Source organism: Gymnodraco acuticeps, unplaced genomic scaffold, assembly GCF_902827175.1.
Source record: "Gymnodraco acuticeps unplaced genomic scaffold, fGymAcu1.1, whole genome shotgun sequence".
Taxonomy (NCBI): Eukaryota; Metazoa; Chordata; class Actinopteri; order Perciformes; family Bathydraconidae; genus Gymnodraco; species Gymnodraco acuticeps.
The window spans coordinates 889,823-914,543 of NW_022990838.1; the positions used below are offsets into that span (position 1 = coordinate 889,823).

The 24,721-nt window shown below is 40.5% G+C and overlaps 1 protein-coding gene across 1 annotated transcript; it reads right to left on the reverse strand.

Moving 5' to 3' along the window:
• Window positions 1-211: 211 nt before the first annotated feature.
• gusb (glucuronidase, beta) lies at window positions 212-23,527 on the reverse strand. Its single transcript, XM_034233050.1, has 12 exons — window positions 23,225-23,527; window positions 14,328-14,513; window positions 14,001-14,182; window positions 13,496-13,638; window positions 13,152-13,339; window positions 10,837-10,989; window positions 10,491-10,669; window positions 9,255-9,401; window positions 8,347-8,431; window positions 6,790-6,966; window positions 6,477-6,612; window positions 212-1,019 (listed from the first exon to the last, which is right to left on the reverse strand). The coding sequence occupies exons 1-12, from the start codon at window positions 23,438-23,440 to the stop codon at window positions 868-870; spliced, it is 1,944 nt and encodes a 647-aa protein (XP_034088941.1). The 5' UTR covers window positions 23,441-23,527; the 3' UTR covers window positions 212-867.
• Between the last annotated feature and the right edge of the window lie 1,194 nt (window positions 23,528-24,721).

The window sequence follows — 24,721 nt, forward strand, 5'->3', positions numbered from 1 at the left end:
CTGGCCAGCTAACCAATCAGAGCAGACTGGGCTCTGGTTTCAGACAGAGGGTGAAAAGCGGTGCTGCAGCACAGGCAGTATGAGAGAAATAAAGAGCTTTTTGAACATTAAAGCATGGAGACATGTCACAGTAGAGACACTAAATAAATACCTTCAAATTAGCATAATATTGTGCACAATGTTACATAAAGAAAACCCACAGTTGGCATAATAAGATAATGTTTTGTCTTTAATAGCTTGATTCATATCAAAATTCATTTTCATTCTTTATAAAAATAAAACACTTTCTCTGATTGGAAAAAGCATTGCATCACAGCACATGTTTTCAGTTCTTTTATCTTTGAAGAGCTAAAATATGCTTTCTGTTAAATTCTTAGAAATGACAGCGTGTTTTGTCACAATAAACTAAAATACTATTTAGATGAAATTATTCAAGACATTGTCACCCAAACACACAGAGGAAAGGTCAGATCCATTCACGGAAGAAGGATTTTGATTGGTCTTCCACTTTGACCTTTTTATGATACATACATCATGTGTATCAACATATCCTGCAAACACTAAAAGTATAACACTGTCAGTTAGGTTTATCCTCAAAACATCACAATTTGAATTATTTTTATAAAATGTGAATAGCACTTTTGACTACTTTTTGTTTGTATCAGCATAAAGAATTGCTTTAATGTTATGAAAATATTCCAGATTGAAGGAAACATATGTCATTATAGTGTTGGTGGTTGAGTTTATATGAAAAATGTTTCTTTAAATCGTGTGTACACAGTGGAATGTTGTGAATGAATTAACTGAATTAAAAAAAGAAAGGTGAAAAAGACAGAATTATTCATGTTGCATGTCCGGTGGCGGGTGTCAGAGGGAGCAGGGGTACTTGGTCCAGGGAGGCAGTCTTCCTGTTTCATTTGCCAGCCTCCAGTACCTCTCCTTCAGGATGAATGCTGCCGCTTTGGGCTGCCTCTGCCTGGTGAAAACACCCTTCTTGTTGCCCACCACACGGGTGATCCCTGCAGACACAAGACCACAGGAACTTTTTCATGCACAGGAAATAAAAATATATCCTTTAAAATGTAGCAAGACTTAAGAAATCTGGTTATTAATATCCATTACATTAAGCTTTCACACTCATAACGGCCCGTCCACACAGCAGCTTTGAACAAATCTTGAAAATCTTGGAGCTGGGCGTGTCTGACAGCTTGGGGATTTTTTGAGAGCAACACGACCAACAACCAATCACATGAATCTCCCGCCCCCGACATACAAAGCAAAAAAAAACGGGGATTTTATGCGAGCAATATATATATATATATAAACTCCCCAAACAGGCGAAAACCTACCAGTTTCACCCACTGTCTCTGGCACCTCCCTCCATGCCTGGTTCCTCCGGTTTGTATCCCGGTAAATAGTCTGGTCGTAAAGAACCGGGTGATTTGCTACCGTCATTTCTCGTTTGGAATATGAGGAAATGAACTGCGGTCTGGCTCTCCCTGCTTACACGCGGTTTGATTGGCTAGAGCTTCTACTGTCAGATTTGCATAAACGGGTTTGATTGGCTGACGCTTCCAGCTCAGCTTCAAAAGTTGAACATTGCTCAACTTTTGAATCCTGAACATCCTGGAAATCCTGGAAATCTTCGCTTCGCTCCCCCACAATGCAGTTCGGCGACAAGCGAGGAAAAGTGACGTCATCCCCATTCAAAGTCAATGGGCAGAGAAGCGTTGGAAGCGGTGGAAGAATCGTCTAAAGCTGCTGTGTGGACGGGCCGTAAGAGACAGCATTCCTGATATCTACAGGGAGCTTTTAGAGCCAAGATGGCAACAGGTTTGTTTTTGTTGAGGAGTACCTGATTATGATGAGGCTACTGATCATCTGTGCAGACGTGTCTTTCACACATCTGTGCTGCAACACGTTTGTCCATTGTACAACTAGTGTAGGAGCCACATGTAAAGTATTTTCTGTGTTTGTTACGTCACATTTTTTGAGTCAATATATGTGGTGGGCGTGTCTATTGGATTTGTGTGGTTATATCCGGTTGCTTTTACCTGTGCACTTTGTCATAGATGGAGGGGGAGTGAGCTGGAGAAGGACAATTTTTGTTGACCGCATGCACGCATACGCAATCACTATACTGGATATGGACTAGAAATAATTGTATGTTTGCTTGTTTTGTTTGCAAATAAAAGGTCAAACGCATACCAGTGGAAATACTTTTTTCTTGCGCGTCAGACAATGTTTTCTCTTGTTTAGTCCCTCGCGGCACTACTATTGGATTACTACAGCCGCAACAACTAGTATTGATAAAAGTTCTCACAAATCGGAGAAAAAGGATCTGATGAGCTGATAACTACATAGGTTTTATTTTCTTACAACAAGAAAAAAAACACGATGGCGGGGGAAGTTGTAAAGAAGAGTGTCAGTGTGTGCAAACCCAGAGGGCCCAGGATACACACATTAAAGGCCTCAGCTGATGTTTTTTTGTCAGCTAGCTTAGTAGATAACGCTTCCTTGCTCTGTTATATGGTTGGAGGTTGTAGTTTTTGAAAAGGATATAGTTCCTACATGAACAAGGTCTGTGGATTATCTTGCGCAACAGGGTCATGATTTCTGGAGAAAGATATGCTGTTGACTTGAACCACATACTGGGTGGCCTCCTCCAGTGCCTATAATATATCTCCAACACTTGGCTTCTCACACTAAAACAATCTAGATGGATACTGTAACAACCCCCTCCACTCCACTAGGGGTCTCTGCCTTTGTGTTCTGCTGGCTGGCTCTTGTTTGTGTTTCAGGTGATCAACCTGATTATTAGTTTATTACACATGTTTATTATTAGGTTTCTTTGAAGACCTTTGGTTTTGGTTATAGTAAATAAATACGCTTTTTGTTACACTTAACTTGTCTGGTCTCCCATCTTTGTTGCAGCCTATGAGCCAGGCCGTAACAAATTGGGGCTCGTCCAAACTTTTTGACATTGTTTCTAATTCTGTAGTGCAGCCATCTTTTTCTGCTTGTAAGTGGATTGAAGGGCTGAGACTGATTACAACAATCAGATCAGCTGTAACTTGGTAGGCAGGTGTACCTCGTTGTGTGCATGCTGGTTGTTTGGGAGACTTGGACAAGTGTGGTGAGTAGATGTTTGTTTTTCTTGGATAATGTAAGCAGTTGTAATGAAATGCAGGTGGGTGGTGTTTTTGTTTTTCTTCGCTAAGCTGTAGCCGATTTTTGGTGGTCCTGTGAGTGTCTTTCACTTCTGTCCCTGTAGGCTTCAGAACGGACTCCCTTTGGAATTAGTTGGGGGGTTTTAGTGTGGTGTGGACGTGGTTAGAGCTATTAGCTCGGGAGCACGTCCAAAGCTGCGGGTGGAGTTGCCAATTGCTGGTTGTACTGGGCTTGTGGGTTTCAGTGCATAAATACCCACCATAAGTAGCACCTGAATACTAGGGGGGAGTTTAGGTAGTTTCTGTTTGGTAGATAGAGGGACATGACTGCTGTATGTGCTATTTGAGATCGGCTGCAAATGTGTTAAGTGACATTGCAATATGTACATGAGTGTTTGTTATCTGTCTCGCCGTAGTTAAATAATGTTGGTGTTTTCCTGTTGGTACTTAACCCTGGTAAACCGTTTGGCTTTACACACGGCATCTATTGCACGTCTGTCCGTCCTGTCCCTCCTCTGTTGCTCTCCCTGAGGTTTCTCCCATTTTTCCCTTTAAACTGTGGGTTTTCTTCGGAAGTTTTTCCTTGTACGATGTGAGGGTCTAGGGCAGGCATCCTCAAACTACGGACTCCGGTCCGGATCCGGACCGAACCACCACTGTCTCCGGACTCTGAGCAAATTATACTTTTAATATGTATTATCTCTCTGTATTATATGTGAGACATCGCCACATCGCATTCGCAACGAGTCAAACATTATCCGCTATGTCCACTGCAAACAGCGCTCTGCATGTCTGACTGTTCCACTATGTTCCACCTGTGTGTGTCAACGCTTTGGTCCAATCACATTCAGCATCCAGTCAGCGTTTTTTCCCCCTAAACAATCTGCGAATCAGAGGCACAGTAGGGCAGGTCTTCGCGGACTGCGGGTGGGAAAAATGTGTGTGTCTCTTTCAACCTGTCTGAGTCAGAGCGAGAATTAAAAAAAAAAAATTCAGAGCGAGAGTTAACAGCTCATCTAGTTCCATCTGTACTGTAGCTAGTAGCCTAGTTTCACCTACCGGGGTGGCAACTGACACCCTAAAAATAGGCCTTGCCACCCCAGCTGCCACCCCAGTTGGCAGCTTTGTTTTGAAAGAAAAGTTGTGGCTCATCGGACATTTATGAGAGAAAGTCTCTAATGTCCGAGTGCAAGTGAATGCAGCACAAGATGCACGTCATGTAACCCCTCCCCCGGTCCTGGCGCGAGCGTGGACATATGATTGGCGGCGATTTCATTTTGAACTGGACGGCGCAAAACGAGAAGCATTCGGACCCAAGCACTGAAGGAATGAGGTATTTGCGGTCTACAATGACAGAGAAGAGACTGTCAGTTTGGCTGTACTCAGCATTGAATCAAAACGCACTGAAGCTGTTGATCTTAATACGTTTGTGAGGCGTTTTGCTGAACAAAATGGTAATCGCCGCATTCAGCTGTAATAGACATGCCAACTTGATGCTCTGCTCACGGATGAGCATACACAACTATTAAGATGATGACCTTACGTGTGTAAATATATTTTTTTCTTTGAGGGGGTCTGCCCCCAAAAAACTGTTTTAAGTCCTGAGAAAGTGAAATAAGACGGTGTGTAAAACTACACTGCCCAGCCAAAAAAAAGTAACCACTTTGATTGAACTAGGCCAGTAGGTAAGGACTTTCCACTGGATAATAACTGCAGTATAAAAGAATGCATGACTGAAGTGATGGAGACCATGTTGAAGGCAAACAAAAAGAGGAAATAACAGGTCAAATCAAGCAAATCCCCCTCTCAGATTCCACAGCAACCAGAAGAACATAAATACTGGCTGGTGATTTGATTAATCAGCTTTGTGATGGAATAAAAAATGCACAGTGCATTTCCTTAGCTGTGGGTGAGTCCACTGACACCACTGACAATGCTCAGTTGCTGCTGTTTGTGAGTTGTTATGATGAGGCAAAGGGGGAGTTTGTTGAAGATGTGTTGGGCCTGACGAACCTCAGTGGACGCACAAGGGGGAATACATTTATAAAGCAATAATGGGAATGCTGAATGAAAGAGGGTGCAGCTTCCTTTATTCATAACTGTGCAGCTCTTACACTGCGACTCTGAGGCGTCAAGCACTGACACAATAACAATGAAAACTGCTGCATACAGATTATTTTTGTTTTTGCAACCTCGTGTTAAGATTCTTGTTGCAATTGTTTAAAAGTTTGAATGACCGTAATAAACGGACCTTTGTCTTATTGAAACATTTATTTTGGACCTTTAAGATTTGTATTTGAGTACCCCTGGTCTAGGGTGTCGTATTGTCATACTGATATTTTGTACAAACTGTAAAGTCCACTGAGACAAATGTAACATTTGTGATATTGGGCTATATAAATAAACATTGATTGATTGATTGATTGATATTAGTTCTAAAACAAGTCTGGGTTGTGGTGATATCTTAGTGCAGGATGTTACAGTGGTTTATGTGGAAGTAATCAGATGGTAGCAAGAGGTTAGTGCAAAATGGTAATTTGTTGGAAGTGTCTGCAAGTGGTTAGTTAGACCTGTAAGCTTCGGGAACACAAGCGCTGCAGTTCATGCCTTGGTTGGGTGAGCTTTGCGTAGTTTGGTTTCCTCTTTGTGCTGTGCTTCTGAGGAAGGCTTGGTTGGCTAGTGAGCCGTTTGTTTCAGAGAAACCTTTGGTTTGACGCTTATGTTGATTCTAGTTTGTGATAGCTGGAAACTTGGTGAAGGCAAAGCTTTAGCAAGCTTTGTCTAGCTGCAGGTCATTTGTCGGACTCTGGTGAATGTTTATCTGTTTTTGGACCTCCTGTTAATGCTCTTCCACACACACACTGAAGAGAAGGGTGATGGGCCATGGCGGGGGGGGGGGGGGGTTACAACCCCCTCCACTCCACTAGGGGTCTCTGCCTTTGTGTTCTGCTGGCTGGCTCTTGTTTGTGTTTCAGGTGATCAACCTGATGAGCCACACCTGGGCCGTCAACATAAAGGCCAACACCAACCCATACTGCCCGCTCACTCTTCTTTGTTTCTGCACATTTTCACACACCCATACACGCAATCATTACTGATAACTGACTTCCACGTTTATTAGGTTTCTTTGAAGACCTTTGGTTTTGGTTATAGTAAATATAAATGCTTTTTGTTACACTTAACTTGTCTGGTCTCCCATCTTTGTTGCAGCCTATGAGCCAGGCCGTAACAGATACATAGAACTGTAGGCGCAGTGTTTAAACTGGGAGAAATAACAGCAGATGTTATGATCTCCAACTACGGTACCTTGCACCGTCATGAAGTCGGCAAAGTTCCAGATGAGTTCGCCGATCACATACTGCTTCCTCTTCTGGTCGAATACGTCGTGGCAGCTCTGCAGGACCACCTTCTGGTACTCCTCAGTAAACATCATGGGTGGATCCTAGAGAGGAAAAGAGACATTAGCAAGCATTAGCATGCTTCTGGGGAAACAAATCCAAAACAGATTTAGGGAGGTGGAGGAAGACAACATCGTTAATGTATCACAGGCTACAAATGCTACAAAACAGAAAGAAATACAAATACTGGTGCACTGCAGTGGGGTAAATAGAGTTATTACACTGTGAAGCCCTGGCACTGCATCAGCTCCATATTCACTCTGGATGATGGGCTTCTGGTACTTTCCATACCAGTTCTCAAACTGAGTGTTGAGCTGAAGGGGGATGACCTCCAGGTGGCCGGGGTCGTGGTACCAGGAAAAGTAACTGTTTATGCAGATCACGTCCACATAGGGAGCCTAGGGATGAGAGAAAATACTTAATATGAGTCTTAAAGATACTCTTTAAGATAGAAATTAAGAAATAAGGCAAGATACAAACCATTATTACCTTACAGAAGAGTGAATGTTTGCAAATGCATAATGCTGCGCAATACTTTGCGGCCTCACACGGTTGCATAGCGACGCTTATTGTTTAGGTGTCTTATAATAAGCAGGTAGTCCTATCATTAGCTAGAACTAGCTGGATCTGATCGATATGGACATAAACGCGAGTGAAGTCTAATCTGACGGGAGAGAGATCAGCTGCTGCTGACGAGTCGACACGCAGCTCTGCATGATCACCTGCAGCGGTGAGCGGAACAAAAAACACTTTAGGTTAGAATATCACACGTAGCTATTTTAATGACCTCTCAAACTACCTAAACTAGTTATAGATATGTTTAGTTTTACTGTCGGGTCACTCATTACTGGATACGCGAGCTGCATGATACTAACGGGCTGTCAGGAGAGGGAGAGCGCTCCGTTTATTATTCCCGCGTTATTGTAAGTTACTGTACACTTTTGAATAGTTAATCTACTATAATTAGTTTGTTTAATATCGAATCATATGAATTTGTTTTAAAGCTCAATAAATAAGAAGACCTTTGACCGGTACTTTTCAAATTTTGTCCGGAAGATTTCAACTTTAACATGTTGACCGGCGAAAAAATATTCTAACGGGAACTCTGGTTTGCACGATATAAGGAATTATGGACTGGCAGTGTTTTTCCCTTTTGGCCATGACAGAGTGAAGCAGCAGTCATTTCTCACACAGCCACAGTTATTTGCCCTTAGGTTAATAAATAGTGGCTGCAGGTAGTCAGCTAAATAACCAGTACCTTTAGGTTTGGAATTACACCCTGAAAGATATTCCTCACAGCCCAGGAATGTGGGGCATGTAAACAACTTAGTTTGACATTGGGTTTGCAACCTCTGAAGGTCAGCAGGATAACACACACTTTTACATCAGGCCTTTGAGTCTGATCATGACTGATATGCTTTACTTTATATATATAGACTATATACATTAAGTAAAGAAGATCAGTCATGATCGCACAGAGACACACCTTTTCTCTCTTTTTCCACATTACCGGTAGTTATCTTCACTCTACATAATGTGTAGAATAATTATCTGATTATATCATCAGTATCTGCCCTTAAGTAGATACAGTATTTTTGTACTTATCCCTAGTTTCACATGTTTTAGTTTTTTCCCCCTGATGCCATCCAGAACAAAACCAATGATGTCATGCAATTGTTGCTTTTGAAATGTATGATAAAATCCAATATGGGAAAGTGTCAGTATCTGATTTTAAAAAGTGAGTATATCATATGTTCTGCATTCACTGGCTCACTCACCCCTTTGTCCCGGGCATAGTGACTGTTTGAGACGTAAGTGACGGGCCGTGTTGGATCCAGAGCTTTGGTGTGTTGTATCAAAGTCCTGTAAGAGAAACATCGTTTTTGTTTCATGATAACGTTTTGTATAGTCATTACAATGTCACAAAGGGCTAACTTTTGTTGTTAAAAAACACCATATCTGTATTTTCAGTATGTGTCTTGTCCACCAGTCATCCAGAAAATGTTGCACACAGAAACCATTCACACAGTCTGATGCTTATTTTTATTCTATTTTTGACTATATTCCCACAACAAGAAAGTTAATTACATTGGTCAAATGGACATCGTTAGTCCAGGATGTGCCTATGGAATGAATAACATTAGCAGGAAATTGTCATTTAGCTGCTTCGAGCTCAATCCCCACCATCTAATCTTCATACATCCTTTGCTTTGCGATCAGTACAGAAAATCTCAGTTTGTAAAGCTAATTGAGTAAACATGAAGGAGTGTTTATTTTGCTCAAAGTCTTTTAGTCTGTTAGTGGGACATGCATGTATCTTCGTTGGACTTGTGGGCACAGTTTGTTGTCGGCACACACCCTATGCTGCTTTTTTTTACGGTTACGGCAGTAGAGCAGGTTGAGCCTCAGGCAGATACTGAGCTCCAGCTGTTAGTGTTCAGGGCGGGTTCATGACTACTCTTACTGCATTCCACACAGAGGAAAAAAGGGATAGGCTCTGACTGAATAACAAACAAGTACACCCTTACAGCAACACACACACAGTCTAAAGCTTCAAACCTTTTAAAAGTTTGTCAGGATAGTTAGTTTTTGGGATAGAAAGTGAATAATCCTGCACCCAAAAGGACCAGATATATCAGTTTTGGTAGGAATTAGTGTTTGACAAGTGGATCTAAACAAGACTTACTTAAAATAGAATTCAGCAGGGGGCATCTCTGAAGCCGGCTCATTGGCTACTGACCACATGACCACGGACGCGTGGTTCTTGTCCCGGCGTACAAGCTCGTCCATCACGTCCAGGTGATGGTTTAGGGAGGCGTTTCTAAAACTGCGACTGCATCAGCAAGGCACAAAAAACAGAGAAACTGAGTTGACATCTCCTATAAAAACATTTGGACGATTTTGTACATGTGATTAGTTACCTTTTTATCCCCTTAAACATTCTACATTACTGTCTTACAGAGGATGTAACGGGCTCAGGTTTAAAGCTAGAGATACCAGTACTAGTATCATATGAAACTAGATACCATAAAAGGCATCCATTTGCACAACCCATAGAATGTTAGCTTTTGGGACGCAATAGCGCTCCAAAGTTAGGCTACATTTTGTGTAGGGAAAAACTTGTATGGCCATATTCACAGGGGTCTCCTGACCTTTCACCATAATATATCTGATTGGAAATGGGTTCTGTGAATACCCATGAGTCTCCCATTTACATACAAGCCCAAGTTCTGCTCTTCCTATGCAGTTTTGGGCAAACACCATGCAGAATGGTACAAAAATCATCCAGTGTTTAGCTTGCAGAATGGTTAAAATTGTTCATTTTAATATTTCTGCATGTTGGGTTCTCTTAATAGTCTTGGAATTGCATCAACTGGGGGGACTTGTAAGCCGAGACACTTGAATATGAAGACCCCATTATACTTTTTAGTGACCATAATAGCCATTTAATTGACTTTTTGTTTTTAAACGTTATACTTTACTTTGTATAAAATGAGCTGTTGTGAGCTCTAGGATGATCACAGCCTCATGAAACTCCATAAACACAAACACAGGTAATTTAGGAGATTTTTCTTTTGTAGGTATATTAACAATAAGGGGGATTTTTGAGTAATTTACTTCCATCCAATCGCCTACAGGGAGTGGAAGAGGTAAACCCGGCTCATAACTCTACCCAAAGTTAATATGAAATACTTTATTTTCTATACGCTGTTGATAATATGCAACTTATTATTATTTCTCAAAGTGGGTTTACTGGGAGCTAAGGACAAAAACAGTCAGGAGGTTTTCAGGAGTAGCGATGATGGACTGCTCCATCTCTTTCCTTAAAATGCTCTTTCTACCAGTCACATGTTCATGCAGTCGCCCGCTCAGAACCTTCAAACACATCCAAAGGTCAGAGGATGAGAGCGGTGACACCTACATGTCTTTGATGCCCACCCCCGGGCACTCGTCTATCACCACAATGCCGTGTCGGTCACACATCTGCAGGATCTCCTCAGCGTAGGGGTAGTGGCTGGTGCGGAAAGAGTTGGCCCCCATCCACTTTAATAGGTTGAAGTCTTTAACAATAAGGGGCCAGTCAAAGCCTTTACCCCGAATCTACAACACAAGGGAAAAAGTGGAAGGGAGGATTTATTGTAATGAATAACCATTTTATATCAAATGTTCTGTTTTTTTTTCGTTTGTTTTTTTAATCAGAAATATATTGTCTGATGACGTGAGGTCATGTTACAACAGATATGCTGCTTCCCTCTAGTGGTACTCACATCAGAGTCCTCGTGTTTATTGACTCCATGGAAATAGAAGGGCTTCTTGTTGATGAGGAACTGTGTGCTGGTAACACTGACGGTGCGGATGCCGACTGGTAGAGTATACACATCCTCATGTGTAGATCTCTCATTGGCTGCCATGAGGCGAACCTAGATGTTTAAGGGCAAAAGTCAGAATCTTTTTTTCTTGCAAATCTTTCAGGTGACATAGTAAATAGAAGTGCTGAATACCCAACAACTAAAGTAAGTCAAGGAGTTCTAAAACAAGATAACACACAGAAAATGTAAATAAATTATCATTACACCTGGGTAAAACAGAGTCCATTCTCTTCGGTTCGAAACATAATCTCAGCAAATCCGACGACTTCTCAGTTGCAGTGGGCGACATTATTGTCACAAGTAAGAAGGAAATTACATACCTAGGATCTATTCTTGAGGCAAACCTCTCCTGTGACAAAATGGCATCCAATGTAATAAAAAAAGTCAATCAAAGAACTAGATTCCTATACCGGATCTCCTCTCTGGTAAACAAAAACACCCTGAAAACTCTGGCAGGAGCACTCATTCAAGGGTACTATGACTATGCTTGCACGTCATGGTACCATAGCACCTCCAAGGCGCTAAAAATAAAACTTCAAACATCGCAAAATAAACTGGTCAGACTACTGCTTGACCTTTCATCTAGAACCCACCTCACCTCTGCCCACTTTGACAACCTAGGATGGCTTAGAGTAGACGACAGAGTACAGCTACTTGCAATGGGCCTGGTCTACAAGATCCACTACACCTCTATGGTACCCATGTACATGTCAAAATTCTTCCCAAAGGTCAAGGAATACCATGATCATAACACCAGAGGGAGCTCCACAAATCATGTGAAACCCAGATTTGGCACAAAAAAGGGGGAATACACGTTTCGCAATTATGCCACATCAAGGTGGAACGCTCTTCCCACAACTGTAAAGGAAAGTAAAACTATACTTACCTTCAAAACCTCTCTTAAAGAGCACCTTCGGGGGAGAGCATTGCAAAACTGGCCCCGGTAATGGTACAAATCTCAATCTGTCGTTCAATGGACAGCTTCCCCCCCCCCATCTATGTATATACTCGCATTTTAGACTCTGTTACTAACTGTATATCTGTAGACTTGGTATGTCTTAAATGTCCGGTTAGGATGTATTAGAACGAAATCTAAAATGAAAATTGTAAACAAGCAATCTGTATGTAAAAAAACCACCTGTATGTAAATTGTAAATAAGCCATCTGTATGTCAAATATGTCTTATATGTCTTAAATGACATGATGAATTGGAACTGGGGGACCCTGATGTAAACAAGACGAAAGTCTTTCTCTGGTCTGCATCCCCTTAACAATTGTATGTTTTGAGCTGTACTGTACTGTACCCAATATACAAGCTGTTAATAAACTTTTCAATCAATCAATCAATCAAAAGGAGGTGCAAACATTTCAGTTGAAGAAGAAAAGTGAAGGGTGTTAAGATGTTTTCTCTGAGATTCAAAGAGACATTTGCTGTTGTCCAGGAATACATCACATACAGCATTACTATTGTTACAGTGCTTAGCTTTAAAGTGGTGGTACAATTGGATAATTTTACATTATTGTATTATTATTAAAATGTGAATAGCTTCTCCTCCTGACTTAAAGGATGTTTTAGCCACAGTAAAAACAATATTCATTTAACATGGAACACTATAAAGAATGTTTTCACTGTAGGAGCCATTTTATGGGTGTTGTTGGTGTCTCAGTTTACTTTATTTATATGTATAGTGCAATACTATTTTGAACACTTGGTGGCGGGGTTTAGCTGCACCGGGTGTATAAAAGGGGTCATAGGTGACAGGAAAGGACGAGGACACAGGAGGAAAGAGCATACCGGGTCCACCAGCCCGGCAGATGCTCACCACAACCATTGACTTTATATTAAACCTTGGTATGTAAAACGCTAAATAAACAACATTCTAAACTACAGCAAAGGACCGGAAATTCATCTGTTTGTGTCTGCGTCTGGATCACTCTCCAACCCTCCAGTGAAGTAATGGCAAAAGGATATAGGACATTGGAACATTAAAATTGCCATTACACACTGTTTTACCCTCCAAACGGAGCACCATCACAAGGTAGAGGATGTAGTCTTATCATCATACTGATGTCAATATGCTGTTACCTGCATTATAAACGGTTTACACTATGGACTAAAAAATAGATTCTTATTTTTTAAGCTGACTGAATGCCTGTCACACATATTCATGTGACCTGACCTGATAGTCATATTGACTAACATGCTGTCTTACCTCCATAGAGTAAAGGTACCCTGGACTCTCATGCATCAAATACGGCCACCACAGATTGACGTCTACTACTTTGAGCACTCCAAATGGCTCGGTGGAGGAGGCCACACAGTGGCCATCTTTGTCCATCAGAGTGACCTTCACTGTGGCTGTGGTAGCACCTTGGACTGATACCTTGTAATTGACTCGACCTGAAACAAAGGGAAAACAACTCTATGAATAAAGTCACATAACTACTCTTCGTTAGTTTAGATCCCATGTAGCTTTATTGAGCAGTTTCTTCTTTTATAAGTTATTTGGTGGTCATGAGTATTTCAATTACTTTAAAGTGTGCATGCATTATTTACCAGTGTTATCCAAGAAGTCCGTCACCACAGTGATGTCATCCACATAGGCCGTAGGAGTAGTATACAGCAATACAGGTCGATGTATACCAGCGTAGTTGAAGAAATCAAAGTAGATGTTTTGCACAAAAAAGCCTTTCGGATACCTATTAAGCAAATACATTAACCTCATTATCTACGTACAAATTGACACACATTTTGCCCCAATATGACATAAAACCAGAAAAAAAAGCTAGATTCGTAAAGCACTGGAATTATTTACAATTCATCACAGTTGTAGACATTGTAACATGGACAAAAGCAGATTAAGTGTCACTTATTGTGTAATTGATAAAAGCAGTTAAAGGATCAGTTAAGAATAATGATGCAAACTTGTTAATTGCCATTATTAAAAAGTGGCTTAAATGAATCTGAGCAAATACGTTTTCTTCAGTTATGTTAGCTCACACAATAATTTAGGCAAGCGTCGTATAGGGTTTTGTTTAAAGATAAAAAGTGTTTAGGTTACTTGGTGATGTCGTCGATGTGCTGGATGCTTCCTGGAGGAAGAGTCTCCAGAGTCAGAGTGTTGTTGACGGCGATGGTGATCCTGCATGGCTGGGTTGGATCCTTGCGGATTAAACTGCCTACCTCAGCCTCAAAAGGAAGATGGCCGCCGTTATGCTCTGTCACCTTCACCCCGTTCACCCACTGCAAAGGGTAAATAATTCAAATTAGCCTGATCTCATTATCACAAGAGATGGAAAATGGATCAACAGAATAATTTTTTCAAGCAGATGACTTATTTTTCTATGTGTGACTGGAATGGTTTAGGGAAGCTACATGTGATACTCACCACTATTGAGTAATAGTGAGCACTTCCCACTCTGATAACCACTCTTGTTCCTTCATCAGTGATCCAGCGGGCAGGCACCACCACCTCGCGCTCATACCACACCCAGCCAATGAAATCTCTCAAAGTGGGGTCCTGCGTGATGTCATTGTAGCTGGCAGGAACTGGCATGTCAATCACTGGGCCCGTCTAAGGAAAACAAAACAATGAAAAGGCAGTATTTCATTATTAAGAGCGGATCTGCTGTAGTTGGTGATGAGGTTGGTGTAAATGGGATGATTATAAATCAAAACTAATTATGGGGAGTTAATAGTAGCCGTACACAGGATGAATCTGAGGGGTTACAAGATGATTCATTGGTTAAAACCCTTAGATTGATCAAGGAAAACGTTTTTCTTTTAAAAGTATTTTTAAAACATAGCATAAATCACTTTATATGTTGTTGAAAACACTTTTGTACATATTTTCCAAGAGTTTTTTCATGAAACTTTCAGATTAACACAAACTACATGTAATTTCCTAACTTTATAGCTTCAAATCTTGCATAATTTATAATGGTTCACTGGTCTTACACAGTGTTGGGACTAACGCGTTACAAAGTAACGCCGTTATTTTTGATAGTAACTAGTACTCTAACGCATTACTTTTTAAATTCAGTAACTCAGTTACCGTTACCACATGGTGCGTTACTCCGTTAGTTTTTTTATATAGTCAACAGCCAGGCGAACAGAGATGAGAACTGTACTTAAGTACAGTACTTGAGTAAATGTACTTAGATACTTCCTGTGTCACATGCGGAGACGCGCTGTGGGCGTGTTTGTGTTGTTTACTAACAAGACTATCATGGCGGCGGCGGAGCTCAAGTCTAGTTTCTCCACCTGGAGATATTCTCACTATTTCACTTTTGTCGAGCACAAAGAAAAGAACGTTTTAGTTAAATGTAAGTTGTGTCTTGGCGGGTCAAAGATCCTATCTACTGCCCAAACCAGTAATTCAAATCTCTCTCTGCAAAAACAACATGCTGGGACGAAGCTAGTAGCTAAGACCACAGAGACTCAGCCGACGCCACTCCACCTAAGCAACAGCGGCTGGATTTTAACCAAAGGACTGCTATCCAGGGAAAAGTCGATAAAGCCATTGCAAGGTATGTTGTAGAACACATGCAGGCTATTGCTACAGTGGAGTCACCCGCTTTCAGGGAGCTAGTTAGCATGATACCATGTAAGGGCGGCACACGGCATATGGGACGGAAAACTTTTTCCAACTACCTGGAGAAAGAATATACAAAAATGGAAAGCCAGCTAATATCGATGCAATCCAGATTGCATATAATGCATGTCAAGTTGATCAACAGATTGTATTATTCTCCAATGCAATAACAGTACTGAAATGAAGGCTATAAGGCAGTGTTTCTCAAACTTTTTCATACCAAGGACCACTTAACCAATAAAAAAAACACTCGCGGACCACCTAACTCCACAAATATCCAAAAACACATCGTTTTTTACAAATCGCCTGAAAATTGTACAAACACGTGGCAACATGTGTGATGAAGGTGTTTATCTGGGTTATATCATGCAATCGAAAGTGAAACTTAAGCTCGCTCCATTGCGGAGATATTCCCGCGAGAGTGCGGAAAACTTTAATTAATTAATTAATTTAAAATGTGAAATGTTACCAATATACTCACGGACCACTAGGGGGCGCTCACGGACCACCAGTGGTCCGCGGACCACACTTTGAGAAGCACTGCAAGGGCATTAATGGGAGCCCTTTTTATAAGTCTCGAAAACGTTACTTTCCAAAGTAACGCATTACTTTTTGGGTGTAAGTTGCTAGTAAAGTAACTGAGTTACTATTTAAATAAAGTAACTAGTAATGGTAACTAGTTACTGGTTTTCAGTAACTAGCACAACACTGGTCTTACATTACTGTATTAACTAGGGATGCACGATATTGATTTTTTGAAACCGATACCTTCCTGCTTCTCAAGACCGATAACAAAAAATGTTTTACCCCACTAATTATTTTAACGCGATTAACGCATGCATGTGTATTTTTTTTCCTCGGCCGCCCCGTAGTTTCAGAGCGCATCGAGTTTAAAATACCATCTACAAGCTGATGCTGACAGCCCCGCTCCTGTCGCCTGCTTGTGGCAGACCACACTTCCACGCTCACCGGCAGGCACCGACTGGCCATCTGGAGGACCGGGAGGGTGTGTGTATGTGTGGCCCGAGCGAACGAGAGAGAGACCTTACGTGCATTGTTGTTGTTAGCATCTGGTGCTAGCTAGCTGCGCTAACGGATATACGGAGCTGTTTAAATGAAAACAGAGGAGCGACATTTCGCCACAACTGCGCCGAGCACTTGACTTTATGCAGGAAGCCAGACAGTGGGACATTGTACGAAAAGTCAGCACACTCACGGATAGTAAAGTTATACAAGCATTTGTACCAGTGCTTTTCACAAGTAGACTCTTGCAGGCTGAAAAATGAGTATAGGAGTGATTCAACAACAACAAAAAGACATATGAGAACAGAAAGAGGAAAAGGAAAAGAGAGATGAGGAAGAGGAGGAGATGAAGAGACCAGGAGGGTCAGAGCAGGAGGAAGAGGAGGAGATGAAGACATTAGTGAAGAAGAAGAAATGTATGTGAGGAATAAAGATGAAATATCAGAAAGAGGGACAGAGGCAGGGATCAGGAGGCAGATGAAACTCCAGCTGGACCACATGGTATGTTCTTATTCTCCTTACATATTCCATTACAGCAGCACAATCTAGCAGCTCTTAGTATTGACAAATATTGATTGAAATGTGTTGCTGCACAGGTCACCTGTAGCTCTCTGAAGAGATGGGTGATGTCATTTGTGTACTTAATTATAATTAAGTACTTACAGTATGCAGAATTCTGAGTATTCTCTGAATCAGGTGCCTTTTGGGTCTTTATATCTTTGAAAAATGAAACTAAAATGTTTGGTCATAACATCTGGTATTGGACTACTTACATTTCCCCACCTCAGGCACAACATATAAATAATTACTAGGAATTTCCTTGAAAAAAATGTAACAGAGTTGAAGTTTTTGACAAAAAGTAGGCATGAGACCTTGTTTAGCTAAGATATGGCACCATATGGAAGTCAAGGACATTACAAAATTGTAATATTTTGCAAAACTATTGTTTATTTTTGTAATAAACAATTATTTACTATTATTAATTCATACAACATAGTTGAAATGTTGAGCTTGACAATCTTAATCTGAAAATACAAAAACTGAAATATAGGTAAGAGAAGAAACTGACACTTTTGTGATGTAATTCCCTCAACGCAGATCACACATGGACTGATCCATTATTTTTAATAGGAGGGTAAATGGTATGGCGTGACGGGGTTGAAACAAACTGAGGGACAATATTGCAATTTCATAGATAATTCAAGTATTTTTTCAGAATTGATTTTTGATCAGTTAAAGTTGATAAGCATATGATTATATTAGCAGCAACATTTTGGGATAATTGGCCATTTTGATTTGTTTAATATTAAATTAATATGTAATAATGCTTAGTGAGGACATGCAAATATGTCTAAGACAACCAATTTTTTTTAAAACAAAATATATATTTAATTTTACATTGTAATGCAAAACAACCTGTTCCATTAATTCATTGCTTTAAAATACATTTTGTAGTTTCCTTTCATTTAAAAATAGTTGAGGTAAGCTTGGGGGACTCAAAGGGCACCCGATTGCTTGTCTGAACACCTTGTTTCTCTTGTGCATTAAGAACACTTGTGTTAGGGCATGAATTAACAATAAATAGGTTATATACAGTATAAAATACCACGTACTGTCCGCCCTCCTATGCCACCCTGGCATGACCTCTTGCCTCCCCTTTGCCCCCCCATGTAAAATGTTCTAGAACCGCCACTGGTGCGGAGGCTCACAGTGCTTGAAAGATTGCAATGAGGTCGTTGCTTCAGTGTCCCAGGTGTGAATGGGGCCAGTCAACTGTGCTCTCTGGTGTTGCCACATATGAAAACACTGGCTATGTAGACTGCATATATATATATTAAAATATTTTGCACGTCTTAATTTCGTTGTTATTGCAATTGACCTTTTGAGTCAAAACAAAGGTTCAATTGAGTCAACGTTTATAACTTTTTAACGAAAATGAACGTTCACGTTCTTTGACCCCTTGTCGGTAACTTATCTCATTCAGTAGTTATGAGAGTAATGTATTCGGGTCCGTGTACTTTTTGTCAGTTTGATTTTTCGTTTAAAACCAAAGCCGTTTTTCCGTTGTTGTTGTCTGAATAAAAAGACGGATAACGAGAAAACCTAATTAAAAAAAGGTAAGTGTACGTTTTGTTAGTTTGATTTTTCGTTTGAACCAAAAAATTTGAAAAATGAAAATACCAGCCTTTTTTCGTTTTAAATCAAAAACGAAAAAACAGGAAACCAAAGCCGTTTTCTGAATAAAAAAACGGATAACAAGAAGACCTAATAAAAAAAACGGTCTGATTTTGGTTTTTGATAACAACTTCATTCAATGTTCCGTTTTGTATTGAAGAATGAAGAAAAGCAGTCCGGTGGACCGGAAGTTAAAGAACATATTTAAAAATAAAAGATACAAGGATATAATGGCAATGCTGTAAAAGACCCAGAAGTCTGACGACCCTTGCCCCCCCTACTTCCGGCACCCATGCTGACGAGGATACGTTTATTTCTGCATTCACATGCAGATATGCGTTTATAGAGATTCATACAAGTATGCAAGCTCTGTGCATAACTTTATTCCTTGACTTCCGGTTTGTACTGTGTCGGCAAATCCAGTGTCCAGCTTGTCGCTGTGTGACAACCATTGAACAATGTCATGTGTTTGTTGCATACGTGCAAGATTTAACCGTAACAAATGTCTGCAATGTGAACAGAACTGTCATCCTACTTTCACCTGCACCCAGCAGCAAGCGGGAGAACGATATCTCATACAGTCGACCCCTAAAACAGCTCACACAGTAATGGAACAGTTGTTAAGCATTATTTTGTCCAACTAGTCTCTACATTATGAATTTGATGTTTGTCTAAACTGCTAAGAAGCTGACAGCTCAGTTAGAACAGAAAGACATGCAGGCCATAATCACTAGACGCTCAAAAGAGGAATGTGTGTGTAAGGCTTACATGAACTGAATTGAAACACTGTCCATTAGTTGATTAATAAACAAGACATTCAAGTCAAAGTTTTAGGCATTTTCATTTGTAGCACGCTGTAAATATGGACTATGAATGAACACATGCAATGTGGAAACACACAAATAGGTTTATTCTCAATACTCATAACAGTATCAGACACAATGACTTTACTGAGAGTGAAGATGACATGAACATAGAATGGGACTGAAGACATAATACAGTATATTGCATTTACCTCTTCCTCTAACTTTCTCTCCAATATTGGCCTCCATTGTTGTGCACAACAAAGTGTTCAAGCTCAGGTTTCTAAGTGATATCATTTTAATGTGCATTCTGGGTGTAGGGTTAGTAGGGCTAACCCATATCTGTTCAATAGATGAAAGGCAACTTGAGTTTAATAATTGTGCCAAAAGTACCAGTTTGTGTCTTGGTAATTGCACAAAGCTGTAATAGGCCACAAATAATCACATTTTTCTAAAGACACAGCAGCAAAAACTATTTTATCCACCCAAAAATTAAGGCCCACCTGAAAAAAAAATCACTATTTTTAGCATTAAATAATGTACACTTAAACTGATATAGCTTTTTTGGTGGAGAAAATAAATGTTGCTTTTGCCCACGTCCTCAGCAGCACATGGCTCTGCTGTGCCGGGGCTCCTGTATGTTTCTCCACACGACTACTGTAGGTAGTACACTGATTATGGATATATACACCACATACTACCCCACTTCAAAATACCAGAACTATCCCCTTAAGGGCAGCTGTTGATGTTCACAACAACAACAAAAACGCATGCAGATGGTTGTAGTCTGTAGCCAGACAGTGGTAGATCTGGCCGTGGTGGAGCATGGCGGTGGGCAGCGGTGTGACTTCTAGCTGTCATGGTGATGTTCATATGACAAGGGACTGCCAGCTTGAACTTTACAGAGAGCCGAGTCCACTAGTGGCACCTCACAGGGATACATATGGTGCAGAAGCAGCAGTGAAGTCCTTGTAGATCCCTGGCACTTTGAGGGCAGACAGATCCAGCAGCTCTCAGCTCTCAGAGACATCAACACATCAACTATTCTGTGTGCATAGCTTACTTTCACATAACTACTAATCTCTCACTTTACTTTCTCTGACATTGTTCTCTGCTTTGGATTGCGGACATCCAGCCATGTTCTCTACCGGGCCTGGTTTTACACACTGTGGGTTTAAGCAAGATATAGAAATGATGAGACATGATGAGTGTGTAGTTTTAGTATTTGAATTACGATGACATTATTCTCAGACTTGCCAGAGTGCTTGGTTTGTACCACTGCTGCTCTGCTCTGTACAGCTGAGTACTGGGGACCCACTGGGAGTCATGTGACTGGAGCAGGAGAGTAACACACATCACACCTGCAGCCATGATGCTCCAGCTCAACGGGGGTCGAGTCTTTCAGCCCCACCGTAAGAAGAGAAACAAAATAAATACGTATTCAGTTTGCTTTGTATTATTTATTTTAGGGTAACATTTTGGTTTAATAACATTGTGCTATTTTAAGTAATATATTTGTTCCTAGATGTTTTCTATACTTACATCTTCTTATACTGATATGAATTGATTTACTTTTATACTATGAACGAAGAAAAATGACTAACAAAAGAACAGGAACAAAACACAACTGTGACCTCTGTGCAGCACACACAGAGCAGTCAGTCCATTTCTGGGGAGTAGCTACCTTGTGCTAGTTATATTAAAGTTGATGTTTCACTATTGGCTGTGTCTAACCTGTCTGAAATTAGCCGAATCCCCAGGAACATGTTGAACCAGACGGTAACTAAGACAGTAACACTTCATCCTGAACTCACTCTGGGGCCTGTCCTCATGGACCTGTAGCATAACACCCTGACACTAAAATACAAAGTATGTTCATTAAGAATGCACATACTGTCCCTCCTCTGTCTTTCAATGTAGACAAACTTGTTGAAGAAAAACAATAAGTTTAACGTTACAGAAATAAAAGCTTAATTACTCACCCTCCTAATTGTAGACGTAACTTCACATGTACGACTTGAAACATTTCTCCCGCTTGCTGCTGGGTGCAGGTGAAAGTAGGTCGACATTTCTGTTTACATCGCTGACATTTGTCACAGGTCAATCTTGTTGGTATCGCAACAAACATGACGTTGTCACACAGCCACAAGCTGGACACTGGATTGACCAAATAATTACACACTCTTATTTACATTAGACACGTTATTCAAAACCGACAGCCTGTGTGTTGTTTGCAAAACACTGCCACTGAAATACCACACTCAATTATCAAGCGCCTGCACCCAGAATGCACATGTTCAAATGATATCACTTAGAAACCTGAGCTTGAACACTTTGTTGTGCACAACAATGGAGGCCACTTTTGGAGAGAGAGTTAGAGGAAGAGGTAAATGCAATATACTGTATTTTGTCTTCAGTATACAGTAACTATGTTCATGTCATCTTCACTCTCAGTAAAGTCATTGTGTCTGATACTGTTATGAGTATTGAGAATAAACCTATTTGTGTGTTTCCACATTGCATGTGTTCATTCATAGTCCATATTTACAGCATGCTACAAATGAAAATGCCTAAAACTTTGACTTGAATGTCTTGTTTATTAATCAACTAATGGACAGTGTTTCAATTCAGTTCATGTAAGCCTTACACACACATTCCTCTTTTGAGCGTCTAGTGATTATGGCCTGCATGTCTTTCTGTTCTAACTGAGCTGTCAGCTTCTTAGCAGTTTAGACAAACATCAAATTCATAATGTAGAGACTAGTTGGACAAAATAATGCTTAACAACTGTTCCATTACTGTGTGAACTGTTTTAGGGGTCGACTGTATGAGATATCGTTCTCCCACTTGCTGCTGGGTGCAGGTGAAAGTAGGGCGACAGTTCTGTTCACATCGCTGACATTTGTCACAGGTAAATCTTGCAGGTATGCAACAAACATGACGTTGTCACACAGTGACAAGCTGGACACTGGATTTGCAGACACAGTACAAACCGGAAGTCAGCAAAATAAAGTTATGCAAAGATTACTTGTATTCTCTATAAACGCATATCTGCATGTGAATGCAGAAATAAACGTATCCTCGTCAGCATGGGTGCCGGAAGCAGGGGGACCAAGGGTCGTCACTCGTCAGACTTCTGGGTCTTTTACAGCATTGCCATTATATCCTCGTGTCTTTTATTTTGAAATATGTTCTTTAACTTCCGGTCCACCGGACTGCTTTTCTTCATTCTTCAATACAAAACGGAAAATTGAATGAAGTTGTTATCAAAAACCAAAATCAGACCGTTTTTTTAATTAGGCCTTATTGTTATCCGTTTTTTGATTCAGACAACGGCTTTGGTTTCCCGTTTTTTCGTTTTTGATTTAAAACGAAAAAAGGCTGGTATTTTCGTTGTTTTGGTTCAGACGAAAAATCAAACTAACAAAACGTACAGACTTTTTTTTTATTAGGTTTTCTCGTTATCCGTCTTTTGATTCAGACAACACAAACGGGAAAACAGCTTTGGTTTTCCATTTTTTCGTTTTAAATCAAAAACGAAAAAACGGAAAAAGGCTGGTATTTCCGTTTTTTGGCTTTTGGTTTAAACGAAAAATCAAACTGACAAAACGTACACGGACCTATTCGGACTAACTTTTTTAACTAAAAAGCGAGCTGCTTTATGTTTCCGTTAGCTTTCCTGCTGCTCACCTCCCTCAGGCGACTTTTGTACCATGCTTTGTCGAAGCCTTGGTTCCTGTCTGGAGACTTGTCAGCCCTGAAGCTCCAGAGCCCGCTCAGCTCCTTCACCTCCCTGGAGGAAGACTCCCGGGGGAAGAGCATGCCGGTGTCCAGCAGACATGCCGCTTCGAACAGAGCAAACAGGCACAGGACACGGAACAGCCCGGGCCTTTCAGGTGAGAGCATCCTGTGCAAGTCTGCTAATTCTGCCCACTCGGAAAGTAGCTCCGCAGGTTTCCTTTGCTTACTCAGTCACATGATTTGGGTTTTTGTAATCACGTGACAGGAGAGTAGCTTTATCTTGCTGCTTTCGCTTACTGTCGGAAATTGCTTAATGAAGAGGTGAGCAGAACATTAGCCATCATTTTGTCGTCCTACTCCACCAAATGAAAACCCCTGGCTTGTTAATCGAAAAAATCCACAACACGAGGAAATGAATACTTTATTCTAAATTAACATTATATTCTCAGCACTGGTTACGGAAGCAATGTTGAATAGATGACCCTAGATGGCGCCATACACTTGCTCATCAAAGCCAACAAGAGTGCAACCGAGCACAGAAGCATCATTTACCTCTTGTAAAAGTGTCCAATAGGCCTGGAGATGTGTCAGGGTCATTCTATTGTATCAATCTTAAATTCTGCATTTAAAATGTTTGGGAGGTTTGAATTCAGAAAAATAATATATTTGGAAATGTATGCATCCATTCATAAGTATAAGGTGCAACATTTTCAAGGTTAGACTGAAGTACTCAAAGGTATTCAGATAAAATCAGACTACTGTTTTTTTAATCAAATGGATAACATGATTTATAACAAATATTCCATGTCATGTGTAGTCATCAACTAACTACATTTCCAAATAATCTGACCCAACCCTGTTTTTTTTCTCAAGTGAGCTGTGAGAATGCTTCACTGGAATTTGGGGAGTAGATATTTCAGCTGAGTCAGAAGGTGTATCCTACAGCAAAATTATTAAAATTGTCCACCTCCTCAACCATGTAATACTAACCAGTTTACCTCTACCAATTTATAAAGCAGTGGTTGATGTTTTGTGTCCACAACAGGTTCAGTTCTCTATCAGTTGCAGGTTGTAATATAACATTTATAAGACCCTGGTGGCCCTGGGGTGTCAGGCTCTGACCATGAACTGCTGCTCCACTCTAGAGGTCCGTCTGCTTGTCATTCATTGTTGCCTGTAATTTCCCATCCGTCTGTCCCCTTTCTGTAAACTATCTGCAATCAGAATGCTAAGAAAGGTATACAAAAAATCTATAAAAAATCTCTATTCAATTATAGCACTTGTAGTCATACACATGTTGTTGGGGGAGACAAATGTGAAGCAATGTCTTAGTTTTGTCATGTCTTAGTGACCCAAAAGGAAATGAATTGGGAGTGATTTATAACTATTCTGGTCATGTAAAGGTATTTAAAGAGAATTGTGATGCATGATCTTAAAGTGCACATT